General features: G+C 46.7%; 1 protein-coding gene across 1 annotated transcript; it reads left to right on the forward strand.

The window, feature by feature from the left end:
* The first annotated feature begins 1,333 nt into the window (after positions 1-1,333).
* On the forward strand, positions 1,334-23,517 carry C3H8orf74 (chromosome 3 C8orf74 homolog). Its single transcript, XM_038394005.2, is given in 4 exon segments — positions 1,334-1,381; positions 3,085-3,149; positions 3,151-3,269; positions 23,111-23,517. Coding segments are annotated over 4 exon segments (639 nt in total).
* The last annotated feature ends 968 nt before the right edge of the window (positions 23,518-24,485 follow it).

Raw genomic sequence — 24,485 nt, forward strand, 5'->3', positions numbered from 1 at the left:
AAAATTAACAGCATGCTGCGGGACAAGGAAGCGATTTGGATAATGCAGCTGGTCAGATAATAGGGTTTCTGAAAATCAGGAGTATACTGTATATGATCCAGGACCACGTGTTTTCAATCCCCTGAAGCAGATCTACACAGTGGAGCATGTATACGAGTGGGCGAGAGAGACAGGATAATTCCCTCGTGCTTCAGGCCATAAACCAGCCACTGACTCTTTGGTTGATTGGTGGTTACCAATCCCTGAGTTGCTCTCACAAACATTTGCATTTACTGTTTTTGGAGAGGAGTAGGTGCAGCTCCAATGGCAGAATGTGACTCACAAGGAGGAGTTTGCGTGCATGCACTGCTGGTTGCGTAAGCCAAGTCATGCTGTCAGAGGTCAGAAAGGTGGTTAGCCCTTCAGTGATGCTTTACCTGGAACACCAGGCCCAGTTTTCGGTATAAGAAAGATGTAGGGAAAGACGGGAGGCAGTTAAGAGAAAAATCAACAGACATGGCTAAGTGCTAGACTGTGCAGTTTGTCTTCATCCCTGTGTGCAGGATGGTGCAGAGCCTCTCTGCTCATGGGAAAGCGCTGGCACATTGTGCCCTCCTGGAGCTCCTGTGTGTGTGTGTGTGTGTGTGTGTGTGTGTGTGTGTGTGTGTGTGTATGTGCTCCCCTCAGTGCACTGGCCCTGCCCCAGGAGCCAATGCAGAGGGCTGGCAGGGCTATGGCCTCATGTCTTCATTGCCATGATCCTTCGAGCAATTTTCTTGGTGGTGGGAGGAGGAACTGAGCAGCCCCTGCTCCTAAGGGCTGCTATTGCAATCAGCCGTGTTAGTGGTCCAGGCAGGGAGGACAGGTTTCTTGCACCTCAGCTGATGCATGAGGACTGATCACAATCTGGCTAAACAGGGCCCATGGGTTGGGAGGGCGCAGCTGCTAGGCCGCAGAGGTATCGGTCACAACCGTGAAATACAAATGGGTATTGAAAGGAAGAGGAAGGGAACGAAACAAAGGGAAAGACAATTTATGCAGAAAGGTGCCCGCTTCTGCCCACACTACAGTCAAGCTGCTTTTCTAGTGACCTCTGTGGCTGCATCCAATACCTGGAAAAACTTCCTGGCAGTGAGATCTATTAGACTGTGCAATGGGGCTGGGATAGCAGCCCCATTGGTTGGGACATTTAACAGCAAATGATACAACTCTAGGGAATCTGCTGTTGTGGAGAGTCCTGCCCGGGCTGGGAGGGCTTGGATTGGCACCTAGAACATTACTACGCAATGGAACTTTGCCACCTTTGTGATTGTATAAGACAAGCTGTGCCCCCTAGTAATGGGTTCTGATAAGGATGGCGGCCTTATCAGCAGAGGGGGTAAGGAGAGTCTGTCAGCTTCAGGTAAAGATAGCTATCATTCAGGAAATACGGAGAGGTTAGAGCCATTAGGTCAAATCCTACTCTAGGCAATCATAGAATATCAGGGTTGGAAGGGACCTCAGGAGGTCATCTAGTCCAACCCCCTGCTCAAACCAGGACCAATCCCCAATTTTTGCCCCAGATCCCCAAATGGCCCCCCTCAAGGATTGAACTCACAAACCTGGGTTTAGCAGGCCAATGCTCAAATCACTGAGCTATCCCTCCCCCCACTAAAATGTAGGACTCCAAAGAGACAGATTTCTAAGATCTTGGTGAATAGTTCATCACCTGACCAGGGACTGGTGGAATTTCCAGATAACCTCATTGACGCTAGTGGAGCAACTCTAGATTTACCTCTCTGAGCTCAGAAGCTGGGTCTTTAATGCCACAGCACAGCTGGGGCTTGGCGGAGTTAGCTCTGAACCTCAGCATAGGACCCAGCAGGCATCTCTGTGATGCTGACAGTCCCTTCCCTCTGCCTCTTTCTCTTCTTTTCACCTTCAGAATCAGATGAGGGTTTATACCCCTCTCTCACTGCAATAGTGAGTAAGCACATACTGACCCCAGCCACATGGCATGGGTCAGGGGAACAATAGGTTAGATCCCTGCCCGCCACACCTTTACAATGCCCACACCTCCTCCTAAGCATCTGGGAATTAGAAGTGGCCGAAATGGCCTATATCAGCTCTTGGAAGTTTATGACTGGCCATTGTACACCTGGCCCCAAACCACAGGCAGTTTATGGCAGGTAGAACTGAGATGACAAGAGGAAATACACTGATCCTGCCCTTCACTCCCACAAGGCACTCAGCACCCCGCAGGATTAGGCCCCATGGATTTGAATCCCACAAAGTCACGGGGATGCAGCCGGTTGCTGGGTGGTTGCAATGATGAGACAAATCTCTTATGCTGCAGGGCCAACCCTATAAAGGTCAAGAAGGAATTTTGCCGCCTCCATGATTGCACCTTTAGACATATTCCTGAGCAAGGAGTGGGGTGGAAGCTGCACCAACCCAGGGATCGCCCTGAGGCACAATTACCACCCCACTCCAGGGAGAAACTCCCTCACAGTGACTTGAAAGAGCGCTTGTACCAGGCTGGCTACGCCAACCTATTACAGGGGGGATGTGGGTTGGAGCCAAGGGTCTACTCACTTCCAACCCATCCACAGAGCAGAGGCTGTGAGCTGCACCAGACTGAGACCTAAAACCCAGCTAGGCCAAGCAAGGGTCTGGAGGGGACATGGGGATGGGTGGCTGTGACTCCCCCACTTGGCCCAGTAAAGCCCACAGTCACTTTTTGAGAGCTGCTTGCTCCCCTCTGATGCGGGATATCAGACATGACAGACCAAGCAGGATACTGCATGAGATGGACCCAGTGGAAACTCCTAAGGGCCTGATTCCGCTCTCTCTCACGCCTGGGAAAACTAGGCACTATGAACCATATGGAGTAAAACAACCATGAGATCAGAATCTGGCCTCAGGTTCCTATATTTTGAGACACTTGTTGGCCCAGATACTCAGCTGGCGTAAATCGGAATTACTCCATTGGCTTCCAGGGAATTACTCAGACTTCGGCCAGGTGAGGATCTGGCCCATTCTCTTCAGGAGAGGATGCTGCATCTGCAAGCGAAGTGCCTGCATCCCCCGCCACTCCCATGTCACTTGTGTTTATGTCTCTGCCAGAGGGAAGAAGGACGCCAGTGCCTGAGAGTGCTCCTGCAATGGGAGGAGTTTGATGACGTGAGGGAGCAGCATAGAGCTCGACAGTCTTTACAGCAGCATTGTGTTCGCCGTGGAGAAAGGGCTTTCCTGGCCTGCAGTCGTGGAAGTGGGAAAGCTTGCGGAAGAGCTGCTGAATGAAACCAAAGGTGCGTCCTCGCAATGGGAACTGCCTCCAGCTTCCCCTCTCTCTCTCTCTCATGCTCTCTCCCTCCAATGTAAATCAGAAGCATGGAAGACAATGGTGTTACACTGGGGTAAAACTGGTGCAAAGAGAATCAAGTCCTAACTATTTGGGGGAAGGGGGGGTTAATAGTCAGTGGGTCAGTTGTCACCATGCAGCCCCCTCATGACAAGACATGAACACAGTGTTCCAGGAGCGGTTGCATGAGTTACACCAGTGGAAATGAGCGCAGAATCAGGCCCAGAGTGGGGACGCACACAGGAGATGTGCTCCACTTAGCTGTGGACTGACCTGTCTTTGGGTGCAGCCCTGCAGAACAAGTCTGATTGGGTGACACAGGTCTGCATACGTATCACGTTTGCAAGAGCTGAAATCAGGCCCTTGCCCAACCTCTATTAGAGACTGTGAGAAGCAATCACCTTCCATGCAAGCATCTGAAAGCACTGGATAAAACACTCATGAGCTTCCCCTCACAACAGCCCCCACATAAATAAATATTACTGGGCCTTACAGGTAAAACTAGGCTCCCATGTAGGGTTACCAGACATCAGGTATTAAAAATCGGGATGGGGGTAATAGGCATCTATATAAGAAAAAGCCCCAAATATTGGGACTGTCCCTATAAACTTCCATGTAATGTATGTGTGCCTATGATTTGTTGGTGAAAACACCAGCATGCCCACTTTAAACTTTCCAACACCTAGGTGTGTAAGTGTAAGTGTAACACTTTGTTCTTGCAACACTCATTTAAGGTTCAACACATGCAGCCCCCAGTTTGTCACAGCTCCCTCTAGTGGGTGGTCAGCCTGGAGGATAATAGCCTACTGCTTCTACAAGATAATGGAGTTACTCCTTTAGCTCATGTGGGATAGATCTCTGCAATGGGCTCAAGTTCAAATCCAGCTGTCAATTCATACCAGCTTTATATACATACTTTTCTGAGCATTCCCCACTAGCAGTCAAGGACTCTAACTCAAGTCTCCTGTGTGACTGTTGGAGATCAGGACATGGGTGATCATGCCTCATGGTTCGAGCAGGGAGTCATGCCCAGTGGATAGAACTGGCGCCAGTAGCCAGAAATAGCAGCCCAGGGTCAAGCTGGAATCAAAGGCCAGATGCCAGAGTCAGAAGTCAGGAATAGGAGCTGAGGATCAGAGTCAAGTTACCTGGAGTGTGGCAAGGCCAGGGACAAAGCTGGCTTTGAGGCAGGAGCAGGGCTGGAATAAGGTAAGCGCAGGATCTATTGCAGCCATGGGTGAATGTTTTGAGCAGATGCTGAACTGCTACTGCTGGGCTTAAGAGCCAGTCTGCTGACTCTTCCCACCAATCAGGCAGCCTACTATAGCCCAGCTGCACTTGTTAGGTTGCCTGGAGACTGGCTCTGCTGCAGGCCCTGATTCCTGACACTAACCTCCACACCCTAAGGGCACCTCCTGGGGACCTCAGGGCCCAGTTTCTCTGGGTACTTATGATGGAACTTTTGCAATACGTCCAGAGCCTGGACTTTCTCTACCGGTTCCCAAGACTGCTCAACCAGATTAATACCTGGTAGACTGGGAAGGCTATAGAGCTTTCCCCTAATTCTCCAAGAGTTGAGGATTAGGTGGACAAAGCACTCCTCCTGTCCATAGACTGGGTGGCAGTGGCAGGTTGGAATGGTCTGGGTCTGGGTTCTCGGTGTAGGGCTTTAAAAGTGAGATGTGAAAGACAGGGTGGATCTTCAAGGGTAGCCATAACCTGAAGGCAACTGGATTTACCCATTCTTTAATCTTGAGGGGGCCCAGGAATTGGTGGTCAGTTTGGCAGATGGGTGACTCCATTTAAGGTTCTGGGCAGAAAGCCATACCTGGTCCCCCACAGCCAGATTGGGGGCAGCCTCATGGTCTTGGTCCATATGGCATTTATAGGCTTCTTTGGCAGACCACAAGTGTTCCTTGAGCTCCCAGTGTAGGTGGGACACTAAATCCGTGGTAGCTAGTACTGAAGACCTGACGGTTAGGTCTGGGTGGAAGTGAGGGTGAAATCCATAGTTTGCGAAGAATGGGCTCTGTTGGGTTGAGGCATGGATTGCATTGTTATATGTGAATTCAACGTAGCACAGCAGGGGGAGCCAGCTGTGCTGGTGGTAAATTTAGAAAGCAGTGAAGATACTGCTCCAAGATTTGATTGTATCTCTCTGTTTGCCAATTTGTCTGTGGGTGCTAGGCTAGACTTGTTGCCAAGGAGTCTGAGAATTTCCTGCTATGATTGAGAAATGAACTGGTGTCCCCAGTCCGATACAATGTCTGGCGGTAACCCCTGGTAGTGGTAGACATTTTCCAAGAAGAGCCGAGCCATCACACATGTGGTAGGAACAGTACAGTGTGGGATGAAGTGTGCCACCTTTGTTAGGACATCATGGCAACTAGCATTACTGAGCGTCCCTACGAGCGGGGCAGTTCTACGATGAAATCCATTGATATAGTAGACCAAGGCTGTGGAGGTGTGGGCAGAGGCTGGAGGAGACCTAAGGATTTGATCGTGGGTTCTTGGTATGGTTGGAGAGATTCCAGAATCGCATATACTCCTTGGTGTATATACTCTTATGTATGTATATACTCTTATAGGCCTGGCCACCCGAAGCTCCTCAAGACCACATTCCAGATCTTCAATTGGCCAAAAAGGCCCACAAACAGCAAACTGCAGCATATTTTCAATACCTGAAGCCCAGCTTGTCCCTCCAGAACATAAATACAACCCTTGTGATAGAGAAGGCCATTCTGTAATTGGAACTCAGAGTCAGGTTGGCTACCCACATCATTCAGAGTCTGGCAGATCTGGATTGTGTAGAGATCATCAGGGAGTGGATGGAGGATGCCAGACCACTGCTAATTGTCTCATGGATCAAGTTGGGCACCTTGAGCATGTGCATCTCCATCAGGTTTGAGATATTCACCTTTGCGGGATAGGGCATCCAGCTTCCTGTTTCTTGTCCCTAAGTGATAAGTTATCACAAAGTTGAAGTGAGCAAGGAAGAGGGACCAGCAGATCTGGCATTGGTTAAGGCATCTAGCCACCCATAGGTACTCCAGGTTTTTGTGGCCCATCAGGATTTGGAACAGGAATCAGGCTCCTTCTAAGAAATGGTGCTGCTCCTCAAAGCCACATTGATAGCCAGTAGCCCCTTCTCCCAGGTATTGTAGTTTTCCCCCCACTGAGATTAGTTTCTGAGAATAAAAGGCACAGGGAAGGAGTTGGTTAAGGGGGCCCACATGCTGAGATAAAACTAGTCAAGTGATCTCTGTTCAGATTCTCTGTTACTCTGGATTTACACCCATAAAAGCTCTTGGCGTTGCCATTGTTTTACACCAGTGACACTGAAACCGTAATCTGCCCCCTAACCTTCAGAAATAAGGTTGCTGAGTGGTTGGAGCCAGGAACCCCTGTGTTTAGGGGCTTGCATGCACTGTGGGAAAGGGGCTGTTCATGCCTAGCTACACCAATGCTGCACTGTGTCAGGGATTGGGACGTGGGTGGTCATGCCTAGTAGTTAGAGCAGGAGGTAGCTGTCAGGAATCAGAGCCCCCAGTCAGAACCCAGGAATCGGAGCTGAGGGCCAGAACCGGAGTGAGGCAAGGCAGGGTCCAAGGCTGGAATGAGGCCAGGAACAAGCAGACGCAGGGCTTACTGCAGCCGTGGGCGAATGCTTTGTGCAGCCAGTGCCCTGCTGAGCTGAAGAGCAGGTCTGCCGATCCCCCTCAGCCAGTTGGGGGTTTGGCCAATCAAACGGCTCAGGTGGGGCCCTGCTGAACTCGTTAGACTGCCTCTGATTAGCAAGCTAGCTGTGGGTCCTTACTCCTGCCACACAGGCGCAACCCCCTAGTGAAAACGTTGCCTGACTATTTTTCTTCCCACACAAGCGTCTAGATTTGGTGCTGGCCCACTCTGGTGGCCTTTGGCAAGTCACCCTGTCTCTGAGTCCCCATCTGGAAAACAGGAATATTGACCGAACAAGAAGAGTGAAGATTAATTTATCTAATGGTCCATTTGGTCCCATCATTTATATGGGTGTAACCCCACTGGGGGTCCCCTCCAGGATCACCAGCATTGCACTGGTGTAGCTGGGGGGAGAATTTACCCCAGTGCATGTAAAATGCCATGTTAGGGCCTGATGCATCTTCCACCCAAGACAACGAGGTATTACAATGGGCTTCGGCTTGGACCTCTAGAACCTGAGCCTATAAGGCACCCTCAACCGCCATTGATGTCAGTGTGCTCCAAGGGCATTCAGCTCTTTGCAGGATCAAGCCCCGTTGTCATCTGTCAATCCCATCCATTGCCTGCCTTGCTTTTAGCGTGCAAATACATGTGTTTAAGGTGTCCTTATCATCCTCCGCAGGTTTGTGTCATTTTTTTTTTGCCCCACTTTGCTGCCAAGAAACAAATTAGAGCTAATACTGTCCTTGTTTGCTTACGAGATAATACATTCAGTTCACACCATTTAGGGGTATCGTATTTATTTAGCACAAGATTTAAACAGAGATGGACTTGGGCCAAAGTTTGGATCCAGATCTCATTTGAACTTTCTCAAATCCTTTCTTTATCTCTGGGATTTCAGGGTTGAATTCCATCCCTTTTAGTTCTAGGGCTTGTCCTACACTCATCCACGTAAAGGATGAGTGATTCCCCCCCCCACTTCCCACTCTAGAGGCTGTAAAGGGTCAGATTCTCCTCACATACTGATTTTATACCAGTCTTACTCTCCTGACTTCAGTCGAGTTGCTTCTGATTCACATCAGCATACGTGAGAAGGGGAATCAGATCTAGGATAAGCTGAGAGGGGCAGGTGTCAGATCCCTTCCTCCTTCATGCCCCTGTAATGAAGAGCAGCAGATGAAGGAAGGAACGGATGGTAACAGGGGCGCCAGAATGGGAGGCCATACTCCCCCCACTTTTTAACCAGCTGTAAGGATGATGGGGGTGGAGAGGAGTGAGTGCAGGGCAGGGTCTTGGGGAGGGGGAGGGAAGAGGCAGCACAGGGGCAGGGGTGGTGCAGGGGCGAGGTCTTGGCGGGAAGGGCAACACAGGGGTGGGGCCACAGTCTGGGCACCAGTGCCCCGCCCCCCCCCCACTTTTAGGGAGCTACCAGTGCTCCTGGGTGGTAAAGCCACAGTGACATAGTTAGAGAGGACGTCATTACACGACAGTCAGACAAACGGACAATTTTCCTACCTTCCATTCTGGGAAGTGCAGGGGTAAGAGTCTGGGGGGGGGCACCTGTGTGTTTCACCTCACCTCCCAGTCAGTTATAGTCATTCTCCCCTCCGTGCAAGGTGAACAGAGCCCACCCAGATGCCTTGGGATGAAATAGAGAACAGAGCTCCTTTGGGGATGCCTGGATAGGATACAACCCCTTCTCCCCCTACCAGCTACAAAGCGTGGCCGTTGCGTTCCCTGCTTTGCAATGTTGGGCATTAGAATGTTTACGCTTTTAAAGTACTCATTAAATAATTGCCCATTTGTACGACTGACCGTAAAGCTGATGCCTCTGGGTGTATGGCATTTAGGCCCCACGGGGTGGCTAAGTACGACCTCCAAGGAGCAAAGTAAGTAGCTGAGCAACCTCCTCTGCCAATGAGCAAGTGGGAGCTCTGGGTGCGCTGCATGTCCCCATATCTGGCCTGTGACGGTGAGTATGGGGACAACCAGAGATTGCTAGCTGTTTACTTATGAACTAATCAAACTGGTTCACATCGTTTGAGGTGGGTCATGTTCGTATAATGCTGGTTTTGAAGGCCTCACTGTTATTGTCATAGTAGCCGACATGTTTGCACTACAGGTTTATTCTGCACATTTGCCCTGGGCTTGAAGAAAGTTCTGCAAGCTACTTGGGTTTGGGCTTTTGGGGTAGCACAGTGTGAATGACAGTCTAGCAAAACCATTTCACACAGAAGGTGAAATTCACCTCGAACAGGGACCAGCTCCAGGTCTATGCACTTCTTGCAACCCACATATGCTGACGACTTAAGAACTACATAGGCCATTTCTGATTCCTCTGTGCATGAGTGAACTTTATTATTTGTATTACCGTAGCACCTGCGAGTTCCTGTTATGAACCAGGACCCCATTGTGCTAGAGGCTGTACAAAGATGGTCCCTGCCCCAAAGAGTTTCCAGTCTGAGTAATTCATTCAGAATTTGCTGCCTTTCAATGTTGAATTGTTCAATTGTTCAATTGACTGTTATTGCCACACAACACCCAGGATCATATTGATTCTCAACCGAGCCTTATGAGACAGAATCTATTTGGGACATCCATTGCTTCTTAGCAATTAATTTAAAGTTTAATTAAAACATCACAAAGAAATTAAGTTTTCCTTTGCAGAGTGGGGAATATTATAATAAAGTAGCAACCCATTCTCAGTTTCCCCTGCCAGTTCCCAGGGGAAAGAGCTATGCTGCGTAGTTTATAATCAGCCCTGCTGCATAATGGATGGGAAGCTAATGTTAGATTGAAATCTTTCAAAAGAGCCAGAGTGCACCAGGAGTTAATCGCCAGAACTAAATCTTTGTGGAAAATAAAAACAAAAAACTCATTTCGGGGTGAGGAGCCAAACTTTGATACTGATGGAAAATGCTGCTTTTATAAACTAAGACTGTGTTAGTGACTGAGAAATATTGTTCAGACCATTTCCATCAATATGTTAGCTGCAAAAGCTTAACTATATTTGTTATTTATACAGTGCCAATATTGTGCTATGTGCATTACACAGCAAGAAGATTCCGCACTGCCTTGCTCCTTTGGGAGGTCACCAATGTTTGTGCAACATGGGTGTAAAATGCTGGTGTGAGTGGAGAATTCTGAGATAGGAGTGTTGCCTAGTTTGCACAGATGTAAATGACTGCTCAAGATGCAAGGCAGTGGAGAAGCAGGCCCAGGGTCCTCTGCCCTGATCTAAAGAGCCAGCTTACTGGCCAAGGATGGTACATTGAAAAGCAAAGCAGTGATGTTTCATGCCTGTTTGGTTAGTTGCGTATGTTTTGTTCCTGTTTTCTATTGTCTTTTTAACTTTTATTTCAAGGGGCATTCAGGATTATGGGCTACCTGGAAGAAGGGTTGGGGGGATTTGAAGGTGGAGGTGTGGTGGGTGGGGTCAGATGAAGGAGAAGGTAGGGGTACGGTGAACAGGGTCAGAGGCAGAGCAGGCCTCTTGGACTCAGGCAAGCAGATGGGAGTGGGAGAAGAAAGTGAAGGGCTGGTTCCTCATGCAGCCTTAGGCAGAGTGGAGTGGTTAAGGGGTAGTGAAAAGAGAGAAGAGCAGAGAGGTAGGGAGGTGTTATGTTGTGCATGGCCATAAGGCAAGGACTAGGGACCCAGTCCAAAGCCCACAGAAGTCAATGGGAGTCTTTCCTTCACTGGACTTTGGATCATGCCTTTGGAGTGAAAGGTTGGGAAGGTAACAGAGAGATGTGAAGAGGGATGGGATGTGATGTGCTTGGCAAGAGGAAAGACTGTGGGGACAGCATACAAGATGGATTGGGGGAATCCCCCAAAAGGATGTAGCTAAATTTGAGAGGGTTCAGAGAAGAGCCACAAAAATTATTAAAGGGTTATGTAGCAGATTGAGCACTCACCAGCAGGGCGCCTCCTGCTGTTCATCCAGGAATTAGCTTTTTTCTAGCCTCAGAGCACCCCCTGCTGGCTAGTGTCTTGTCTGCCACAGGCCCCGGTGCCCTCTTATCTTGGGATTCTGCCCCACAGCAGTCCCCACACTTGGGGTCTCCCCTCCCAGGGGAATCCCCACCCCCAATGCCCTCTAAGGTGCCACAAGTCCTCCTTTTCTTTTCACCTTGCCTTAGTGGCTACTGCCAGTTGTCATCTAGCCCCATTTCTCTGGGGCAAACTGCAGTCTGTAATTGACACTCATCATTGGCAAAACGGTTGGACTGGCTGCCTCTGCCTATCCCCGGGCTGCACCTCTGCAGCCCCAGTACCTCCTTAGGCCTTTAACAAGGCCTCAGCCCGGTGAATTGCCAGGCTGGAGCTCCCCATGCCCTTCCCCAGCACTGCTCTATCCAAGGTACCTTGTCTTCCAGGCAGCTAGGTCCTTTCCACTCCAAGGCTGGAGGGAGACTCTCTACCTTCTCCCCAGGAGCCCTTCTTATACTGGCCCAGCTGGGCCCTGACTGGCTGCCTCAAGCCCACCCATGATTGGCTCCCCAGGGCAGCCCTTCCCCAAGGCTGTTTTTAACCCCCTCGGGGTTGGAGTGGGGTGACCACCCCACTATAGGTTAGAAAACCTGCCGTATAGTGATAGATTCAAATAAGTCAATCTATTTAGCGTAACAAAGAGAAGGCAAAGGGTTGGCTTGATTACAGTCTATCAGTATGTACCTGGGGAACAAATATTTGATATTTATCTAGCAGAGAAAGGTATAACACAATCCAATGGCTGGAAGCTGGAGCTAGACTGGAAATAAGGCATACATTTGTAACAGTCAGAGTAATTAACCATTGGAACAACTTACCAACGGTTGTGGTAGATTCTCCATCACTGGCCATTTTTAAATCAAGATTGGATGTTTTATTAACTATGTACTTTGAGAATCACTCTGGTACAGTTCTCTGGCCTGTATTAGACAGGAGGTCAGACTGGATGATCACAATGGTCCCTTTCTGGCCTGGGAATCGATGAATCTTTGAAAAGGGAAGAGCTGGGGCGGCAAGAGGAGGCAATTGCACTAGCGAGGGGAAAGGGAATGTCGGCTGCCTTCTTTTGCGACCCCAGCCCAAATCCCCATTAACCTCTGAAATGAGAACCACAAAGGCTTATTTGTTTTCTTGTATATACAAAGATTAGGTCTGTGCACACAAACCCCAGGAGAGAAGGTTTGCAGGAGAGGGAAGGGCCATCCTACACCAAGGCACAGTCTGCAAAGGTAGACTTCCTCAGGGCAGGCTCCTGGCCACCTGGCACCTTGTAAGTGTCACTTTGCTGCCACTTGATAGTGATCAGCTCTCCCCTACACGCCCCTCACCCCAGTATGGGCCTGAGCCAGAGCCCACTGAAGTCCATGGAAAGAATCCCATCAACTTCAATGGGCTTTGGATCAGGTGGTATGTTCTGAGCTCAGAACTTCTAAGGATCCTCTACCCTTCCCAGTTTTTAACGTGGCGGCAGCTTGCTCCCCTGCAGCTCTCCAGAAGAGCCTCACACTTCCCGTAACTCTCCACTCACCCTGCAGCTCCCCCTCTGCCCCCAGACACTCTGTGCATTGCATGGCTCCCTCTCTCCTCCAGATCACACCTCCTCCACAGGCAGTGGCTGCTCCCTGTATAAGGATGTATTTCTCCAGGTGGACATGGCTAGAACCAGGGCACTGACATACAAGGGGTCTTCAGCATTGCAGCACCGACCACCACGGCACCTTGCTAACCACAGGAACAACAATGCAATCCACAAAGCCTGAGTTAAGCACCGACCTAGGCTCCCTGTATAATGAATGGCCAGAGAGAGGAGCCTTAGAATGCAATTCACAAAAGCCAGCATGCTAGGCAGGGAGCCACCTTGCTAGCCAATGAGAGATGCCAACAACAGAGGTGTGTCCTAAATGGCTCCCCTCTCACCGAGATAGGCGCCTAAGTCCAGGCTTCAGGGAAGTGCCTATCTCTGTTTGCAATCCATGAAGAGGAGCCCATCTTCTGGACTCAGGTTCCTAAGTAGTTATTAGCAGGAAAAGAAGAGGAAGAGATGGTGGCGGAGGTGGAGGTGGTGGTACCCCCGTTATAATTTTTGGCCCAGTGGTTACAGCGCTCGCCTGAGATATGGGAGACCCCAGGTTCAATTCCACCCTCTGCCTGATGGGGAGAAAGGATTTGAACAGAGTTCTCTCACTTGTCAGGAGAGTGCTTTAACCACTGGGCAAAAAATTATAATGGGGGGAATTTTGTGGATCACAGCACAGCCAAAAACTGGGACTTAAGTGCCTAAGTCTGGGGTTTAGGTACCTAACTACCTTAGTGGATTGGGGCCTAAATGCCTAGAAGCTGGTTTTCCTCTCACTCCAGTTTTACTCCAGTGTAACTCTATTGGCTTCACTGGAGTGGCTCTAGATTTACACCCATGTAAGTGACATCAGAATCCGGTCCCGGGTGCCCGATACTCACTAATGTGCCTGGGTGCTGTGTGGAGAGGTTGCTAATGTGGTGTACGGGTGCTGGATGGGGCTTCAGAGACCAGTGGGCAGACTCCATCATGCAAGGGAGGGCACTGGACTTCAGGTAGCAGCAGGCTGCCGTCAGCGCCTGACTGTAATTGTTGTTGTGCTGGAGTGATGGAACATTTACATAGAAATCAGAGCATGGTTAAACACAAGCTGTCTATGCCCTAATGAGAAGAACAACGCAGGCCTAACATACAGCCGAATTTGGCCCCTCATAGACAGACATGCTGTGCTCTCTCTTCTGTGTCCGTAGGGAGCTGCTACTCTTGCATATCCCAGCTGGAATAGCCCATATCCTCTATGGAGAGGTGCTGATACACCACAACTTGCTAGGACCCCCAGATTCTGAGAGTCCAAATGAGAGAACTTTGGTAGCAGCAGGACTATCCAGGCAGATGTGGCGGGGGGGGATGATTGGGAGGGTCAGTGCTGACTCCAGTTCTCTTTGCAATCCAGCTTTCCTTTTCCGGTAGCATCTCACTGCTATTAATCACTGGCCCTAAATATAGACTTCCCTTACAGTAATACTTTGGCCTCTCCACTCCTGCTGTTTTCCTGAAGGTCTTGATCCAGAAAGATGTGATCAGAGTCTACCCACTAGCTAACTCCACTAGCTACTCCAGATTTACAGTGGTGTAACTGAGCCCCCTATGTGCTTGGGATTTTGAAATAACCCTAAATCCACTCTTTAACTGAAGTTGATGGACCTAATTCGGAACTCATTTACACCAGTGTAAGTAAGTGAGGAGTAACTCCACTGAAGTTAATGGAGTTATCCTGGTATGAAACCAAAAGAAGATCACAGGCCTGATTTACATGTTATTTCAACTTCATGAATACATAGATTGTAAGCTCTCTGGGGCAGGGATCGTCTCTTTGTTCTGTGTTTGTACAGCACCTTGCACAGTGGGGTCCTGGCCCATGACTGTGGTCCTAGACTCTGCTGCAATACAAATAATAATAATTGTCATAATAATGGTCACTCTGAGAGGAAGGATCGTCTTGTGGTAAAAGTGCTGATCGGGGCATCAACGATCTACGTTCAAGTTCCAGGCCCTGTCACAGGCTCCCTGTGTGATGCTGGGCAAGTCACCACATCTCTCCAACAGAGCCTGATTCTCATTTAGACTGGGAGCATTTAACACCACTTTGGTAGTGCAAAATGTTTTTTAAGTCACGTTACCAGCTTCCTGCCAGAACTGGGTAAAGGGGTCTGAGTGTAAATGAGAACAAGACCCTCTATGCCTGTATAACAACAATGCTTCCTTTCTCTCACCTGTTGTCTGTCTTGTCTATTTAAATTCTGAGTGCTTCATGGCACTGATTAGGGATCTGTCTACAAGCACTACAGTGACAGATCCCTAATCTACAAATTGGCAGCCACGCCATAGTAGCTGTACAAATTGGCAGCCATGCCATAGTAGCTGTAGTAAATCCACCTCCATAGGGGCAGTAGCTAGGTCAATGGAAGACTTCTATTCTGGGTTTAGGTTGGCTTAACTAGGCCTCAGGCTATGTCTACCCTGCAGTTTATGTCGGCATAATTTATGTTGCTCAGGCAAGTGAATAAATTACCCCTCTGAGTGACATAAATTACACCAACATAAGCGCCGGTGTGAACAGTGCCGTGTCAGCGGGAAGGCTTCTCCGGCTGCATAGCGATTGCTGCTCGCAGGGGCTGTAGTAGTTAAGCCGATGGGACAGCTCCCTGCCATCAGCTTAGAGCAGCTACCTTAGAGAGCTTATAACGGCACAGCGGGTGCTGCTGTAAACGCTCTTGTGTAGCCATAGCCTTAGGGATGTGATTTTTTTTACCCCCCTGAGCGACATACTTAGGTCAACCTACGTTTTAGGCATAGCGCAGGCCTCAACGTGCATGCAGCCCCTAACTGGACTCTCTAGTTGCTACTGTAATATTAATACACATTTTGCCCACTCCCTGCTTGAGGTGGAGTGAAATCTATGCCAAGGGCTTCTGTGTTTGATGTGTTCTTCATTATTTGGCTTCTCCCTTGACAGATATAAACACTATAACAAATGATCAAGGTCGATACACTCCCATTAGGGCCATTTTATCAAGAGAGCCAATTTTGCACATGGCCCCATTCATGGGTGCATGAGGCATCTGGGCAGTCAAAGCCCTTGCTGGTATTATCACCACTGCAGTTCAAACCTTTATCAAGGAATAACACGCAGTCACTGCTCATTCTAAGTGTTGGGCCAATGGTGTATTTAATCTCCCTATCCGCCAGTTCAGCACAGACTCACCTCAGTTTCCTGAAGTACTTGGCTACAGTCTTGCTGTGCAGAGCCTGAGTCAGCTGGCGAGACTGTGAATCTCATGAGCCAGATCTCTTCACCCCAATGACTTTACTTCCCTGGGCTCCACCTACTTTTACCCCAGATGGTGTCATTCACTCTCAGACTTGTCATTGCTGACTTTGAGGAAGTGTAACCCACACACCTCCTGGGTGTGGTGGTCTCTCCCATCTAGTGGCACCGAGACCACTTAAAAAGAGATAGTTAAATGAGTCTGCTCTACAGCCTTAGCTAACAGGCAGTTGGCTTTTAGCTCATGCGGTAGAGGCTCATGCACTAAGCTCCAAAGGTCCTCGGTTTTATCCCACTTGCTGACGACTGGGGCCTTCCGGTGTTGCAGAAGTACCAATAAATAATAAGACCATGCATTCATCCCCCTCCGGATCTCAGAGAGTGTAACAAGCATTAATTAAATAAGCCTCACAGCACCCTAAAGTAGGAATTATCATCCTTGTATTGCAGATAGGCTAACTGAGGGCAGGTCTACCCTTAAAATGATGCAGTGGTGCAGCACACCAATGTAGGCTATGCTAGGTCAATGGAAGAATTCTTCTGTCAACCTAGCTACTGCCTCTCATGGAGGTGGATGACCTACACCGATGGGAAAAGCCCTTCCGTCAGCATGGGTATTGCCTGCACTGAAGGACTACAGTGACACTGCTGTAGTATTTTAAGTGTAGGAATACCGTTAGTGGTAGAACTAGGAATAGATCCCAGAAGTCTTGATTCCCAGTCCCCTGCTCAAACCATAATAACTTTTGCCTAGTCTGGCTCAAACTTCTAGTCTGATGGTAATTTTTGTCTTCAGATAACTTTGCACAGACTGTAAATTTATTAGAGGGCTTTTTCTCCAGAAATTTTTCTTTTGGACCTGATTTTCAGACACAGACTCCAATTTTGAGGCACAATTTATTCCCACAATTAAATACAGGTGCAAATGACAGCATTATACAATTAACTACCTGATTTGCATCCTCAGTCAGGTATAGGGTGAAAAGTTGGAAATACTTTTAACTAAAGAATTTTTCTTAAAGAGAAAGCCTTTTAAAAAAAGTTTATAAAAATTGTCAACTCTTGAATTTTTTCATTTTTGTGAAATGTTTTACCTTTTCTGATATCTTTTTTTCCCCGATCAAAAACATTCTTGAAAAGCTTATCTAAATTTTTTATTTTCCTGAAAATCTTTTTTTTTGGTAAACATAAATCATAAATAAAAAATTCTATAACCATTTGGATAATGTTTTCAATACTTTTTTTTAAAATGGGGGGCGGAATCACAAAAAAAACCCTGGTTTCAGAGTAGCAGCCGTGTTAATCTGTATTCGCAAAAAGAAAAGGAATACTTGTGGCACCTTAGAGACTAACAAATTTATTAGAGCATAAGCTTTCGTGAGCTACAGCTCACTTCTCTAATAAATTTGTTAGTCTCTAAGGTTCCACAAGTACTCCTTTTTAAAAAAACCCCGGTAAAACAAAAAAAAAGACTCTGTTTGTCTTCCTATTGAAGATTTTCAAAGTTGAATTTTCAACGTTTTTCATTAAACTCATTTAGGAGCTCTAGTCAGATAGTTTAGTGACTTGATGGTGGAATCATTTGAACCCACAAATATTTTTGTGGTGCAAAATTATGGGAAGAGTTACTTTGGGAGTGCAAAATTCTACTGACAAAATTGAAGGCCAGGTTACAGCACTTAAAATTCAGGCTCTTTGTGTTATTCTTAGATTCTAAGGCCAGAAGGGACCACTGTGAGCATCCAGTCTGAGCGCCTGTGTAATACAGGCCAGAGAACTTCCCCACAATAATTCCTGTTTGAACTACAGCATCTCTTTAAAAAAATTAAAATTCCAATCTTGATTTAAAAATTGCCTGTCTTGGAGAACCAATCCCAACCTTTCGCAAATTGTTCCATTAGTTAATTGCCCTCACTTTATTTCCAGTCTGAATTTATCTAGCTTCACCTTCCAGCCATTGGATCTTTTTATAACTTTGTCTGCTAGATTGAAGAGTCCAATATCAAATATTTGTTTTCCATATAGGTGCTTATAAACTGTGATCAAGTCACCCCTTAACTTTCTCTTTGTTAAGCTAAATAGATTGAGCTCTTTGAGTCTATCACTATAAGGCATGTTTTCCAATCCTTTAATCATTCTTGTGGCTCTTCTCTGAATCCTATTCTGAACCCTTTTCAATATCCTTCTAGAGTTGTGGACACCAGAATTGGATACAATATTACAGTAGCAATCAGAACAGTGCTAAATACAAGAGATAAAATAATCTCTCTTCTTCTACTTGAGATTCCCCTGCTTATGCATCGAAGGATTGCGTTAGCCATTTTGGCCACAGTTTTGCACTGTAAACTCATGTTCAGCTGATTATTCACCATGACCCCCCAATTTCTTTCACAGTCACTGCTTCCCAGGATTCATGTTTAGTGCAGCTTGGCAGAAACGAACTAGCTAGCTAGGTCTTAATCACAATAGTATCCAAGCACCTCACCAATATTATTTCAATGTACGCTCATTATCTCTCATGCAGAGAAGCATCCCCATTTTACACACTGGGCATGCATCCGATGAAGTGAGTTGTAACTCACGAAAGCTTATGCTCAAATAAATTTGTTAGTCTCTAAGGTGCCACAAGTCCTCCTGTTCTTTTTAGAGAAATTTTGTGACTTCCCAAGGTCACACAGCAAGTCTATAGCACAGCTAGGAATTTAACTCAGTCTCCCCTGAGTCTGTGGCCAGTGTTGTGGGATTCTGCATAATGGTAATGTAATAATAACAAAAATATTCTTCATCACATGTACGAATGGATCCATAAAGAATTAGCACAGGCTATTAACGCTAAAGTCCATTTGTTTTTATGTTACTGCTGAGGGCTGGCGGGTGTCAGACAAGAAAGCTTGATAATTGGACACTGTATTTTTTGTGGAATTTCTCCTTTACATATTATAAATAAACTGTCCCCCAAAATGAGGGAACCTCATTATTAGCATTAGTATTTGGTCAAGAAAACCTTCGTAGAGCTGATTGAAAAAAGGGAAGTATATTTCACACACAAAAAAATCAAAAGAAATTATATTTTCTATTTGTTTGTGAAAGTGTGAGGGTTTTCAGTGAAATATGAATTTTTTGAACTTTTAAATTTTTTTTAAGAATTCCCCAAACTTTCATTTTAGCGGGCAAATTATACTCCCCCTTCTTGCTCTCTCTTTTTTGTGTTTATTCCTCGGAAAAACGGGAGAAAAGTTAAAAAGTGCCAGAAAGTGGGGATTTTCCTGATGCAATTAAACAAAAATATTTGTCTAGCAGTTTCATGAAAACCCCTAACATATTTTTACTAAAAGGATTATTTTAGCTTTAGTCAAAAAGACATTTTCTTTGGGGAAAAGACTCAATGGACATTTTTTGACCAGCTCTACTCTTCTGTTTATAAACCACATCCAATGCATGGCTTTTCCCAACTTCTCTAGTAATTTGGGGGATTGCATTTTTATTTAATATTTACTTCTGCAGGATTGTGTATTTCAATATTTGTCTTTGTTTGCTGCCCATTCCCTCTACCCCCACAAAAAAGACATTAACAATATTCATTGAAGAGTGAAGGAGTTTAGTGGAATCTCTCTCTTTTTAATAATTTTGCTAGGGTTTAACTTTACAGTGCCTCTCAATAATCACCTACCATCATTGTCCCAGCTGTGCCAGATCAGCCACATTGTTGGCTCTGCAAACAATGAATGATTTTTTTTTGGTCAGCAAGTTCCCTTCTTAAGGTTTATGGAGTTCAAAGGCTACAATAAGAGAAACAGACAGCCTGGGTTACAGCTCAGCCCTTCACCAACAGCTGGCATTAGAAAAGGTTCAGAAAAGGGCAACTAAAATGACGAGGGGTTTGGAACGGGTCCCATATGAGAGAGATTAAAGAGGCTAGGACTTTTCAGCTTGGAAAAGAGGAAACTAAGGGGGGATATGATAGAGGTCTATAAAATCATGAGTGGTGTGAAGAAAGTGAATAAGGAAAAGTTATTTACTTGTTCCCATAATATCAGAACTTGGGGCCACCAAATGAAATTAATGGGCAGCTGGTTTAAAACAAATAAAAGGAAGTTCTTCTTCACACAGCGCACAGTCAACCTGTGGAACTCCTTGCCTGAGGAGATTGTGAAGGCTAAGACTATAACAGCATTTAAAAGAGAACTGGATAAATTCATGGAGGTTAAGTCCATTAATGGCTATTAGCCAGGATGGGTAAGGAATGGTGTCCCTAGCCTCTGTTTGTCAGAGGGTGGAGATGGATGGCAGGAGAGAGATTATTTGATCATTACCTGTTAGGTTCACGCCCTCTGGGGTACCTAGCATTGGCCACTGTCAGTAAACAGGATACTGGGCTGGGTGGACCTTTGTTCTGACCCAGTATAGCCATTGTTATGTTCTTAGCTGTGGGGTACAGCCTTCTCAGAGACTTTTCCCCATTCTGAACACAAATAACTGAAACTGTAGAAGAGACCACCCTTTTAAGCCAATGAGACTGCCCCCAAAATATTGCTCAACAGGGTGAGAAAAATTCTGACTCATCTCAGTCAACCATCTCATTTGGGTGGGTCACTTATTATAGGCTACACTGTTGCCTTTTTTAAGGTTTTACCAGAGTTTCCTGAATTCCTTCTGAGATGATGATTGGCCTTTAGTCTCCAGCCTTGACTACTCTGCCCAATAGGGGGTATGATCAGGTAGTTATCTACCTGCTTGCTAGGGTTTCCACCTTTCTAATTGCTGGTAACTGGATCCCCGAGGCCCCACCCCTTCTCCGCCTCTTCCTCCAAAGGCTGCGCCCCATCGCTCACTCCTCTCTCCCCCATCCTCCATCATTTGCTGGATCATCTCAAGGTGCATGCCTGAAGGTAGGAGACAGCCCCGGCTGAGCAGAGGCTGGCGTGGGTTAATGACCCGGCTCCTCCCCCCGCCCCATGGTAACCAGACTTTTGGTGCAAGTGCCATTTAGGGTTGCCAGCTCCACTTTTCGACTGGACTTTCCAGTCAAAAACTGGGCACCTGTCAACCCTAAATGGCACCCAGACCCAGAAGCCAAAAAACAGATGGGTGGCAACCCGACCGCTTGCAGGAAATAAGTAGAGCCTCTGTATCCAGTCACAAGAATATTATGGGCCCAGTCCTACTCCAGTGGAGGACGATGGGAGTTTTGCCTTTGATTTTGGTGTGAGCAGGCTCAGGTCTAAATGGCCTAAGAGGAACTAAAAAGTCTTCAAAGAGATTGTCACTTCCAAAGCATTGTGACAAATAAACACAGAAATCGATCCCTCCAGATACGTCTGTAGTCATCTTATATAATATTAGCAGTCTGGCATGAACATTAGGTCTATACAGTTAGGCCACTGGTGTGCAGAGACCACTGTGTATGTTGCTGACCAATATTGTGTCATAATTTCCTTTTTCTCCCTCCTCGATATCTCTGTCTCCTTCTGTTGTCTCTTGTCTTATACTTAGATTGTAAACTCTCTAGGGCAGGGTGTAACGAAGCAGCCTCTGGCAGGACACAACTGAAAGTATCAATTCAGGACAAATTGTTTAAAGCAGGGCAGTTGCAGCCCAAAGCCGGAATTCCTTTACTATTAAGGCATGCTAAACCAGACAAACAGAGAGGACTTCAGTTTTACCCCACTGGCTAACCAGAAGTCAAATAAGTAATTCCCTCAGATACTCCAGTTTCCCAGGATCACCACAAGCACTGCTCCTTATGGGGACAAATGGTTATGAAAACCAGTACCCCAGTAAAAGAAAAAAGGTTCTCCTGATCCCAAAGGACCAAGCCGCAGACCCAGGTCAATATACAAGTCAGATCTCACCCACAAATCACACTGTTGCCAATCCTTTAGAATCCAAAATCTAAAGGTTTATTCATAAAAAGAAAGAAATATAGATGAGAGCTAAAATTGGTTAAATGGAATCAATTATATACAGTAATGGCAAAGTTCTTGGTTCAGGCTTGTAGCGGTGATAGAATAAGCTGCAGGTTCAAATCAAGTCTCTGGAGCACATCCACAGCTGGGATGGGTCATTCAGTCCTTTGTTCAGAGCTTCAGTGTAGCAAGGTTCCTCCAAAGGTAAGAAGCAGGATTGAAGACAAGATGGAGGAGCTGCAGCTGCCTTTTATAGTCTCTTGACATGTGGCCTGTGCTTCCTTTGTTCCAAAAACAAGCTGCCCAGCACATAGCCTGAAAGCCTTGGTGTCCTCTCAGTAGGCAGGTCCCTGCGTGCCTTGCTGAGTCACAAGGTGTATCTGCCTTCTCTCAGTGGGTCAGTTGTATAGCTGATGGTCCTTAATGGGCCATGATGCAGGCTAGGCAGTGCTGCTGCCAAACTGTCTGGGGTGTTACCCAGAAGCATAGCACAAGCTTGAACTACAGGCAGCATAGAGCCAATACTTATAACTTTAAATACAAAATTATACCTGCATACAGATAGCATAATCATAATCAGCAAATCATAACCTTCTCATAGACACCTTACTTGACCTACTTTGTAAAAGATTTTGTGCAACTATAGGACCTTGGTTGCAACAATGATCTATACGGTTACAGTTCAGGTCAATAACGTCACACAAGGATCGTCTTTTTGTTCTGCGTTTGTACAGCACCTGGCACAATAGGGCCCTGATCCCTGGCTGGGTTCCTAGGCACTATAGTAACACATGTAATAAATAACAACAGCAGCAGCATTCAGTGTGACCTCAAAGGCAATTCAACAAGAGGTGTGAGTGTGCACTGCAGAACAAGCTCTTGAGCTGTTATATGTGTCTGTCACAAAAATTCCCCTTCCCTCATGTAGCTGATTCAAGTGCATATCAACACCATCACAGTGTAAAATACTGGAGTGGGGTTATCCCAATAGGATCCTTGTCTGCCAAAAACATTTGTCAAACAGTTTCATTTGTTGTAAGCTTCCAGGCTGAGTTGCAGCCCTTCTTGTAAAACTCAGTGTAATCCTTCAACCCTAGCTGTTATGTCCTGTAAAATGCAGCCACGTGGATCTAACACATCTTTCTAAACAACAGCCCTCAAGAAACAGCAGCTTCCCATCTTTCCCCCATGACAAGATTAAAGATGAACAATGTGGGATACTAGCAGTTTATTTTCCCCCCAAACAAACAAGGGTTGGTCCTAATCACCTCATCCTTTAAACAGCATGGTACCAAAATGGCATTCTGATTGCTACAAGAACCTTGTAGGAGTTACTTAGGAAATATTTTCATTTAGTTTCTTTCCAGGTTTACCTGTTTCTCAGGCCATCTGTCTCCTAAAGGATAAACTTGTAGCGTGTGAACCAAAGCTGAGCCCTTTCAAACCGTATGTCTTGTTTGAATACTTCCATAACACGCTCATCTGGCACTATCAGCTGTATCGGCTGTGTCGGGAGAGAGACGTTGAACAGATGTCTGCCCACCTAGAAATCTGTGTGCCACCACAGCCTCTGCCACTGATGGCAGGAGTTGATGCTGAAGTCTGGCACTATCAGCAGCAGCTGGCTGCCCTCTCAGCCGCTAAGGTCCAAAAACGTACCAACATGCTGCTCCTCCGAGAGATGCTACATTTGGAGAGGGAGCATATGTTGCAAAGAATGTATGATGATCTGAAATCGTGAGCAGAGATCCTAGACAGACAGGTAACACTGTAGTAGCTGTAGAGAAATGGGCACTTCATACTGAAAGGGATGCAGTGTGCTCCACAAGCGAGGATACTACAAGTCAGGAGACCTGGGTTCGGCTTCTGGCTCTGCCACTGATTCACTTTGTGACTTGGACATGTCACTTCCCCTTCTGTGGCCTCAATTGTCACCTGCCCCTGGGACAATGTTCCCCAGAGACATGTCTGGGGTGGCCAGGAATCCATGGCACATGCATGGAGGTTCTTCCTATTTATGATGATCCTTAGGTATTTTGACATAAGTTGGGAAGTTTTATTTCTAGCACTTTGCAAGTGACAGAGATAGGCGCAAACCAAAACCCCATCTCCAAACTTTCCTGAGCATGGGGGTTTTACAATCCAGACCTCTAATTTGGGGGAGTTTGGATTTGGCATGTGGATTCAATGGATCCGTTATAAAGGATGATTAGTAGAAGGCATCCAGATACCACACTGATGGGCAACCTTATAAAACCCTGCATAGATGTTATCCCCATCATGCTTTAGTGCACGATGCCCCTTATCCTTGAAAGTCTCTCCTCTTGTTCCTGTCAACCTCTCTCTGGTCCTATCACAAGTATGTTACTGGATCTTAACAAAGAATAGTAACAGTTCCCCCTAGCCTGGAGGTGAAGTAAGAGCTGGAATCCCAAATGGTTACAGAGCAGATGGTTTGGGACTATGTCATGTAGAGTATTCCTGTAGGGCCTTGATACACCTACTGTCTACCCACATTGCATGCCTTTCCCCTGCTACCTGACACGTAACAGGAGCTTTGGGATTGAACAAGAGTTGAGTAATGCACTATGGGAAGTGGAGTTACCTCTGCTCCTCTGGGTAGTTGACTCCTGTGCAAGAGGTGCTGGGCACGTGACTTGCTCCTGCAAACTAACCCTGCCTATCCCAGTACAAGGTCAGGCTTCACTTAGTGTATATCTAAACTGCAATGCAAGCCCAGGG

The sequence above is a fragment of the Dermochelys coriacea genome, chromosome 3 (genome assembly GCF_009764565.3).
Source record: "Dermochelys coriacea isolate rDerCor1 chromosome 3, rDerCor1.pri.v4, whole genome shotgun sequence".
Lineage (NCBI taxonomy): Eukaryota > Metazoa > Chordata > Testudines > Dermochelyidae > Dermochelys > Dermochelys coriacea.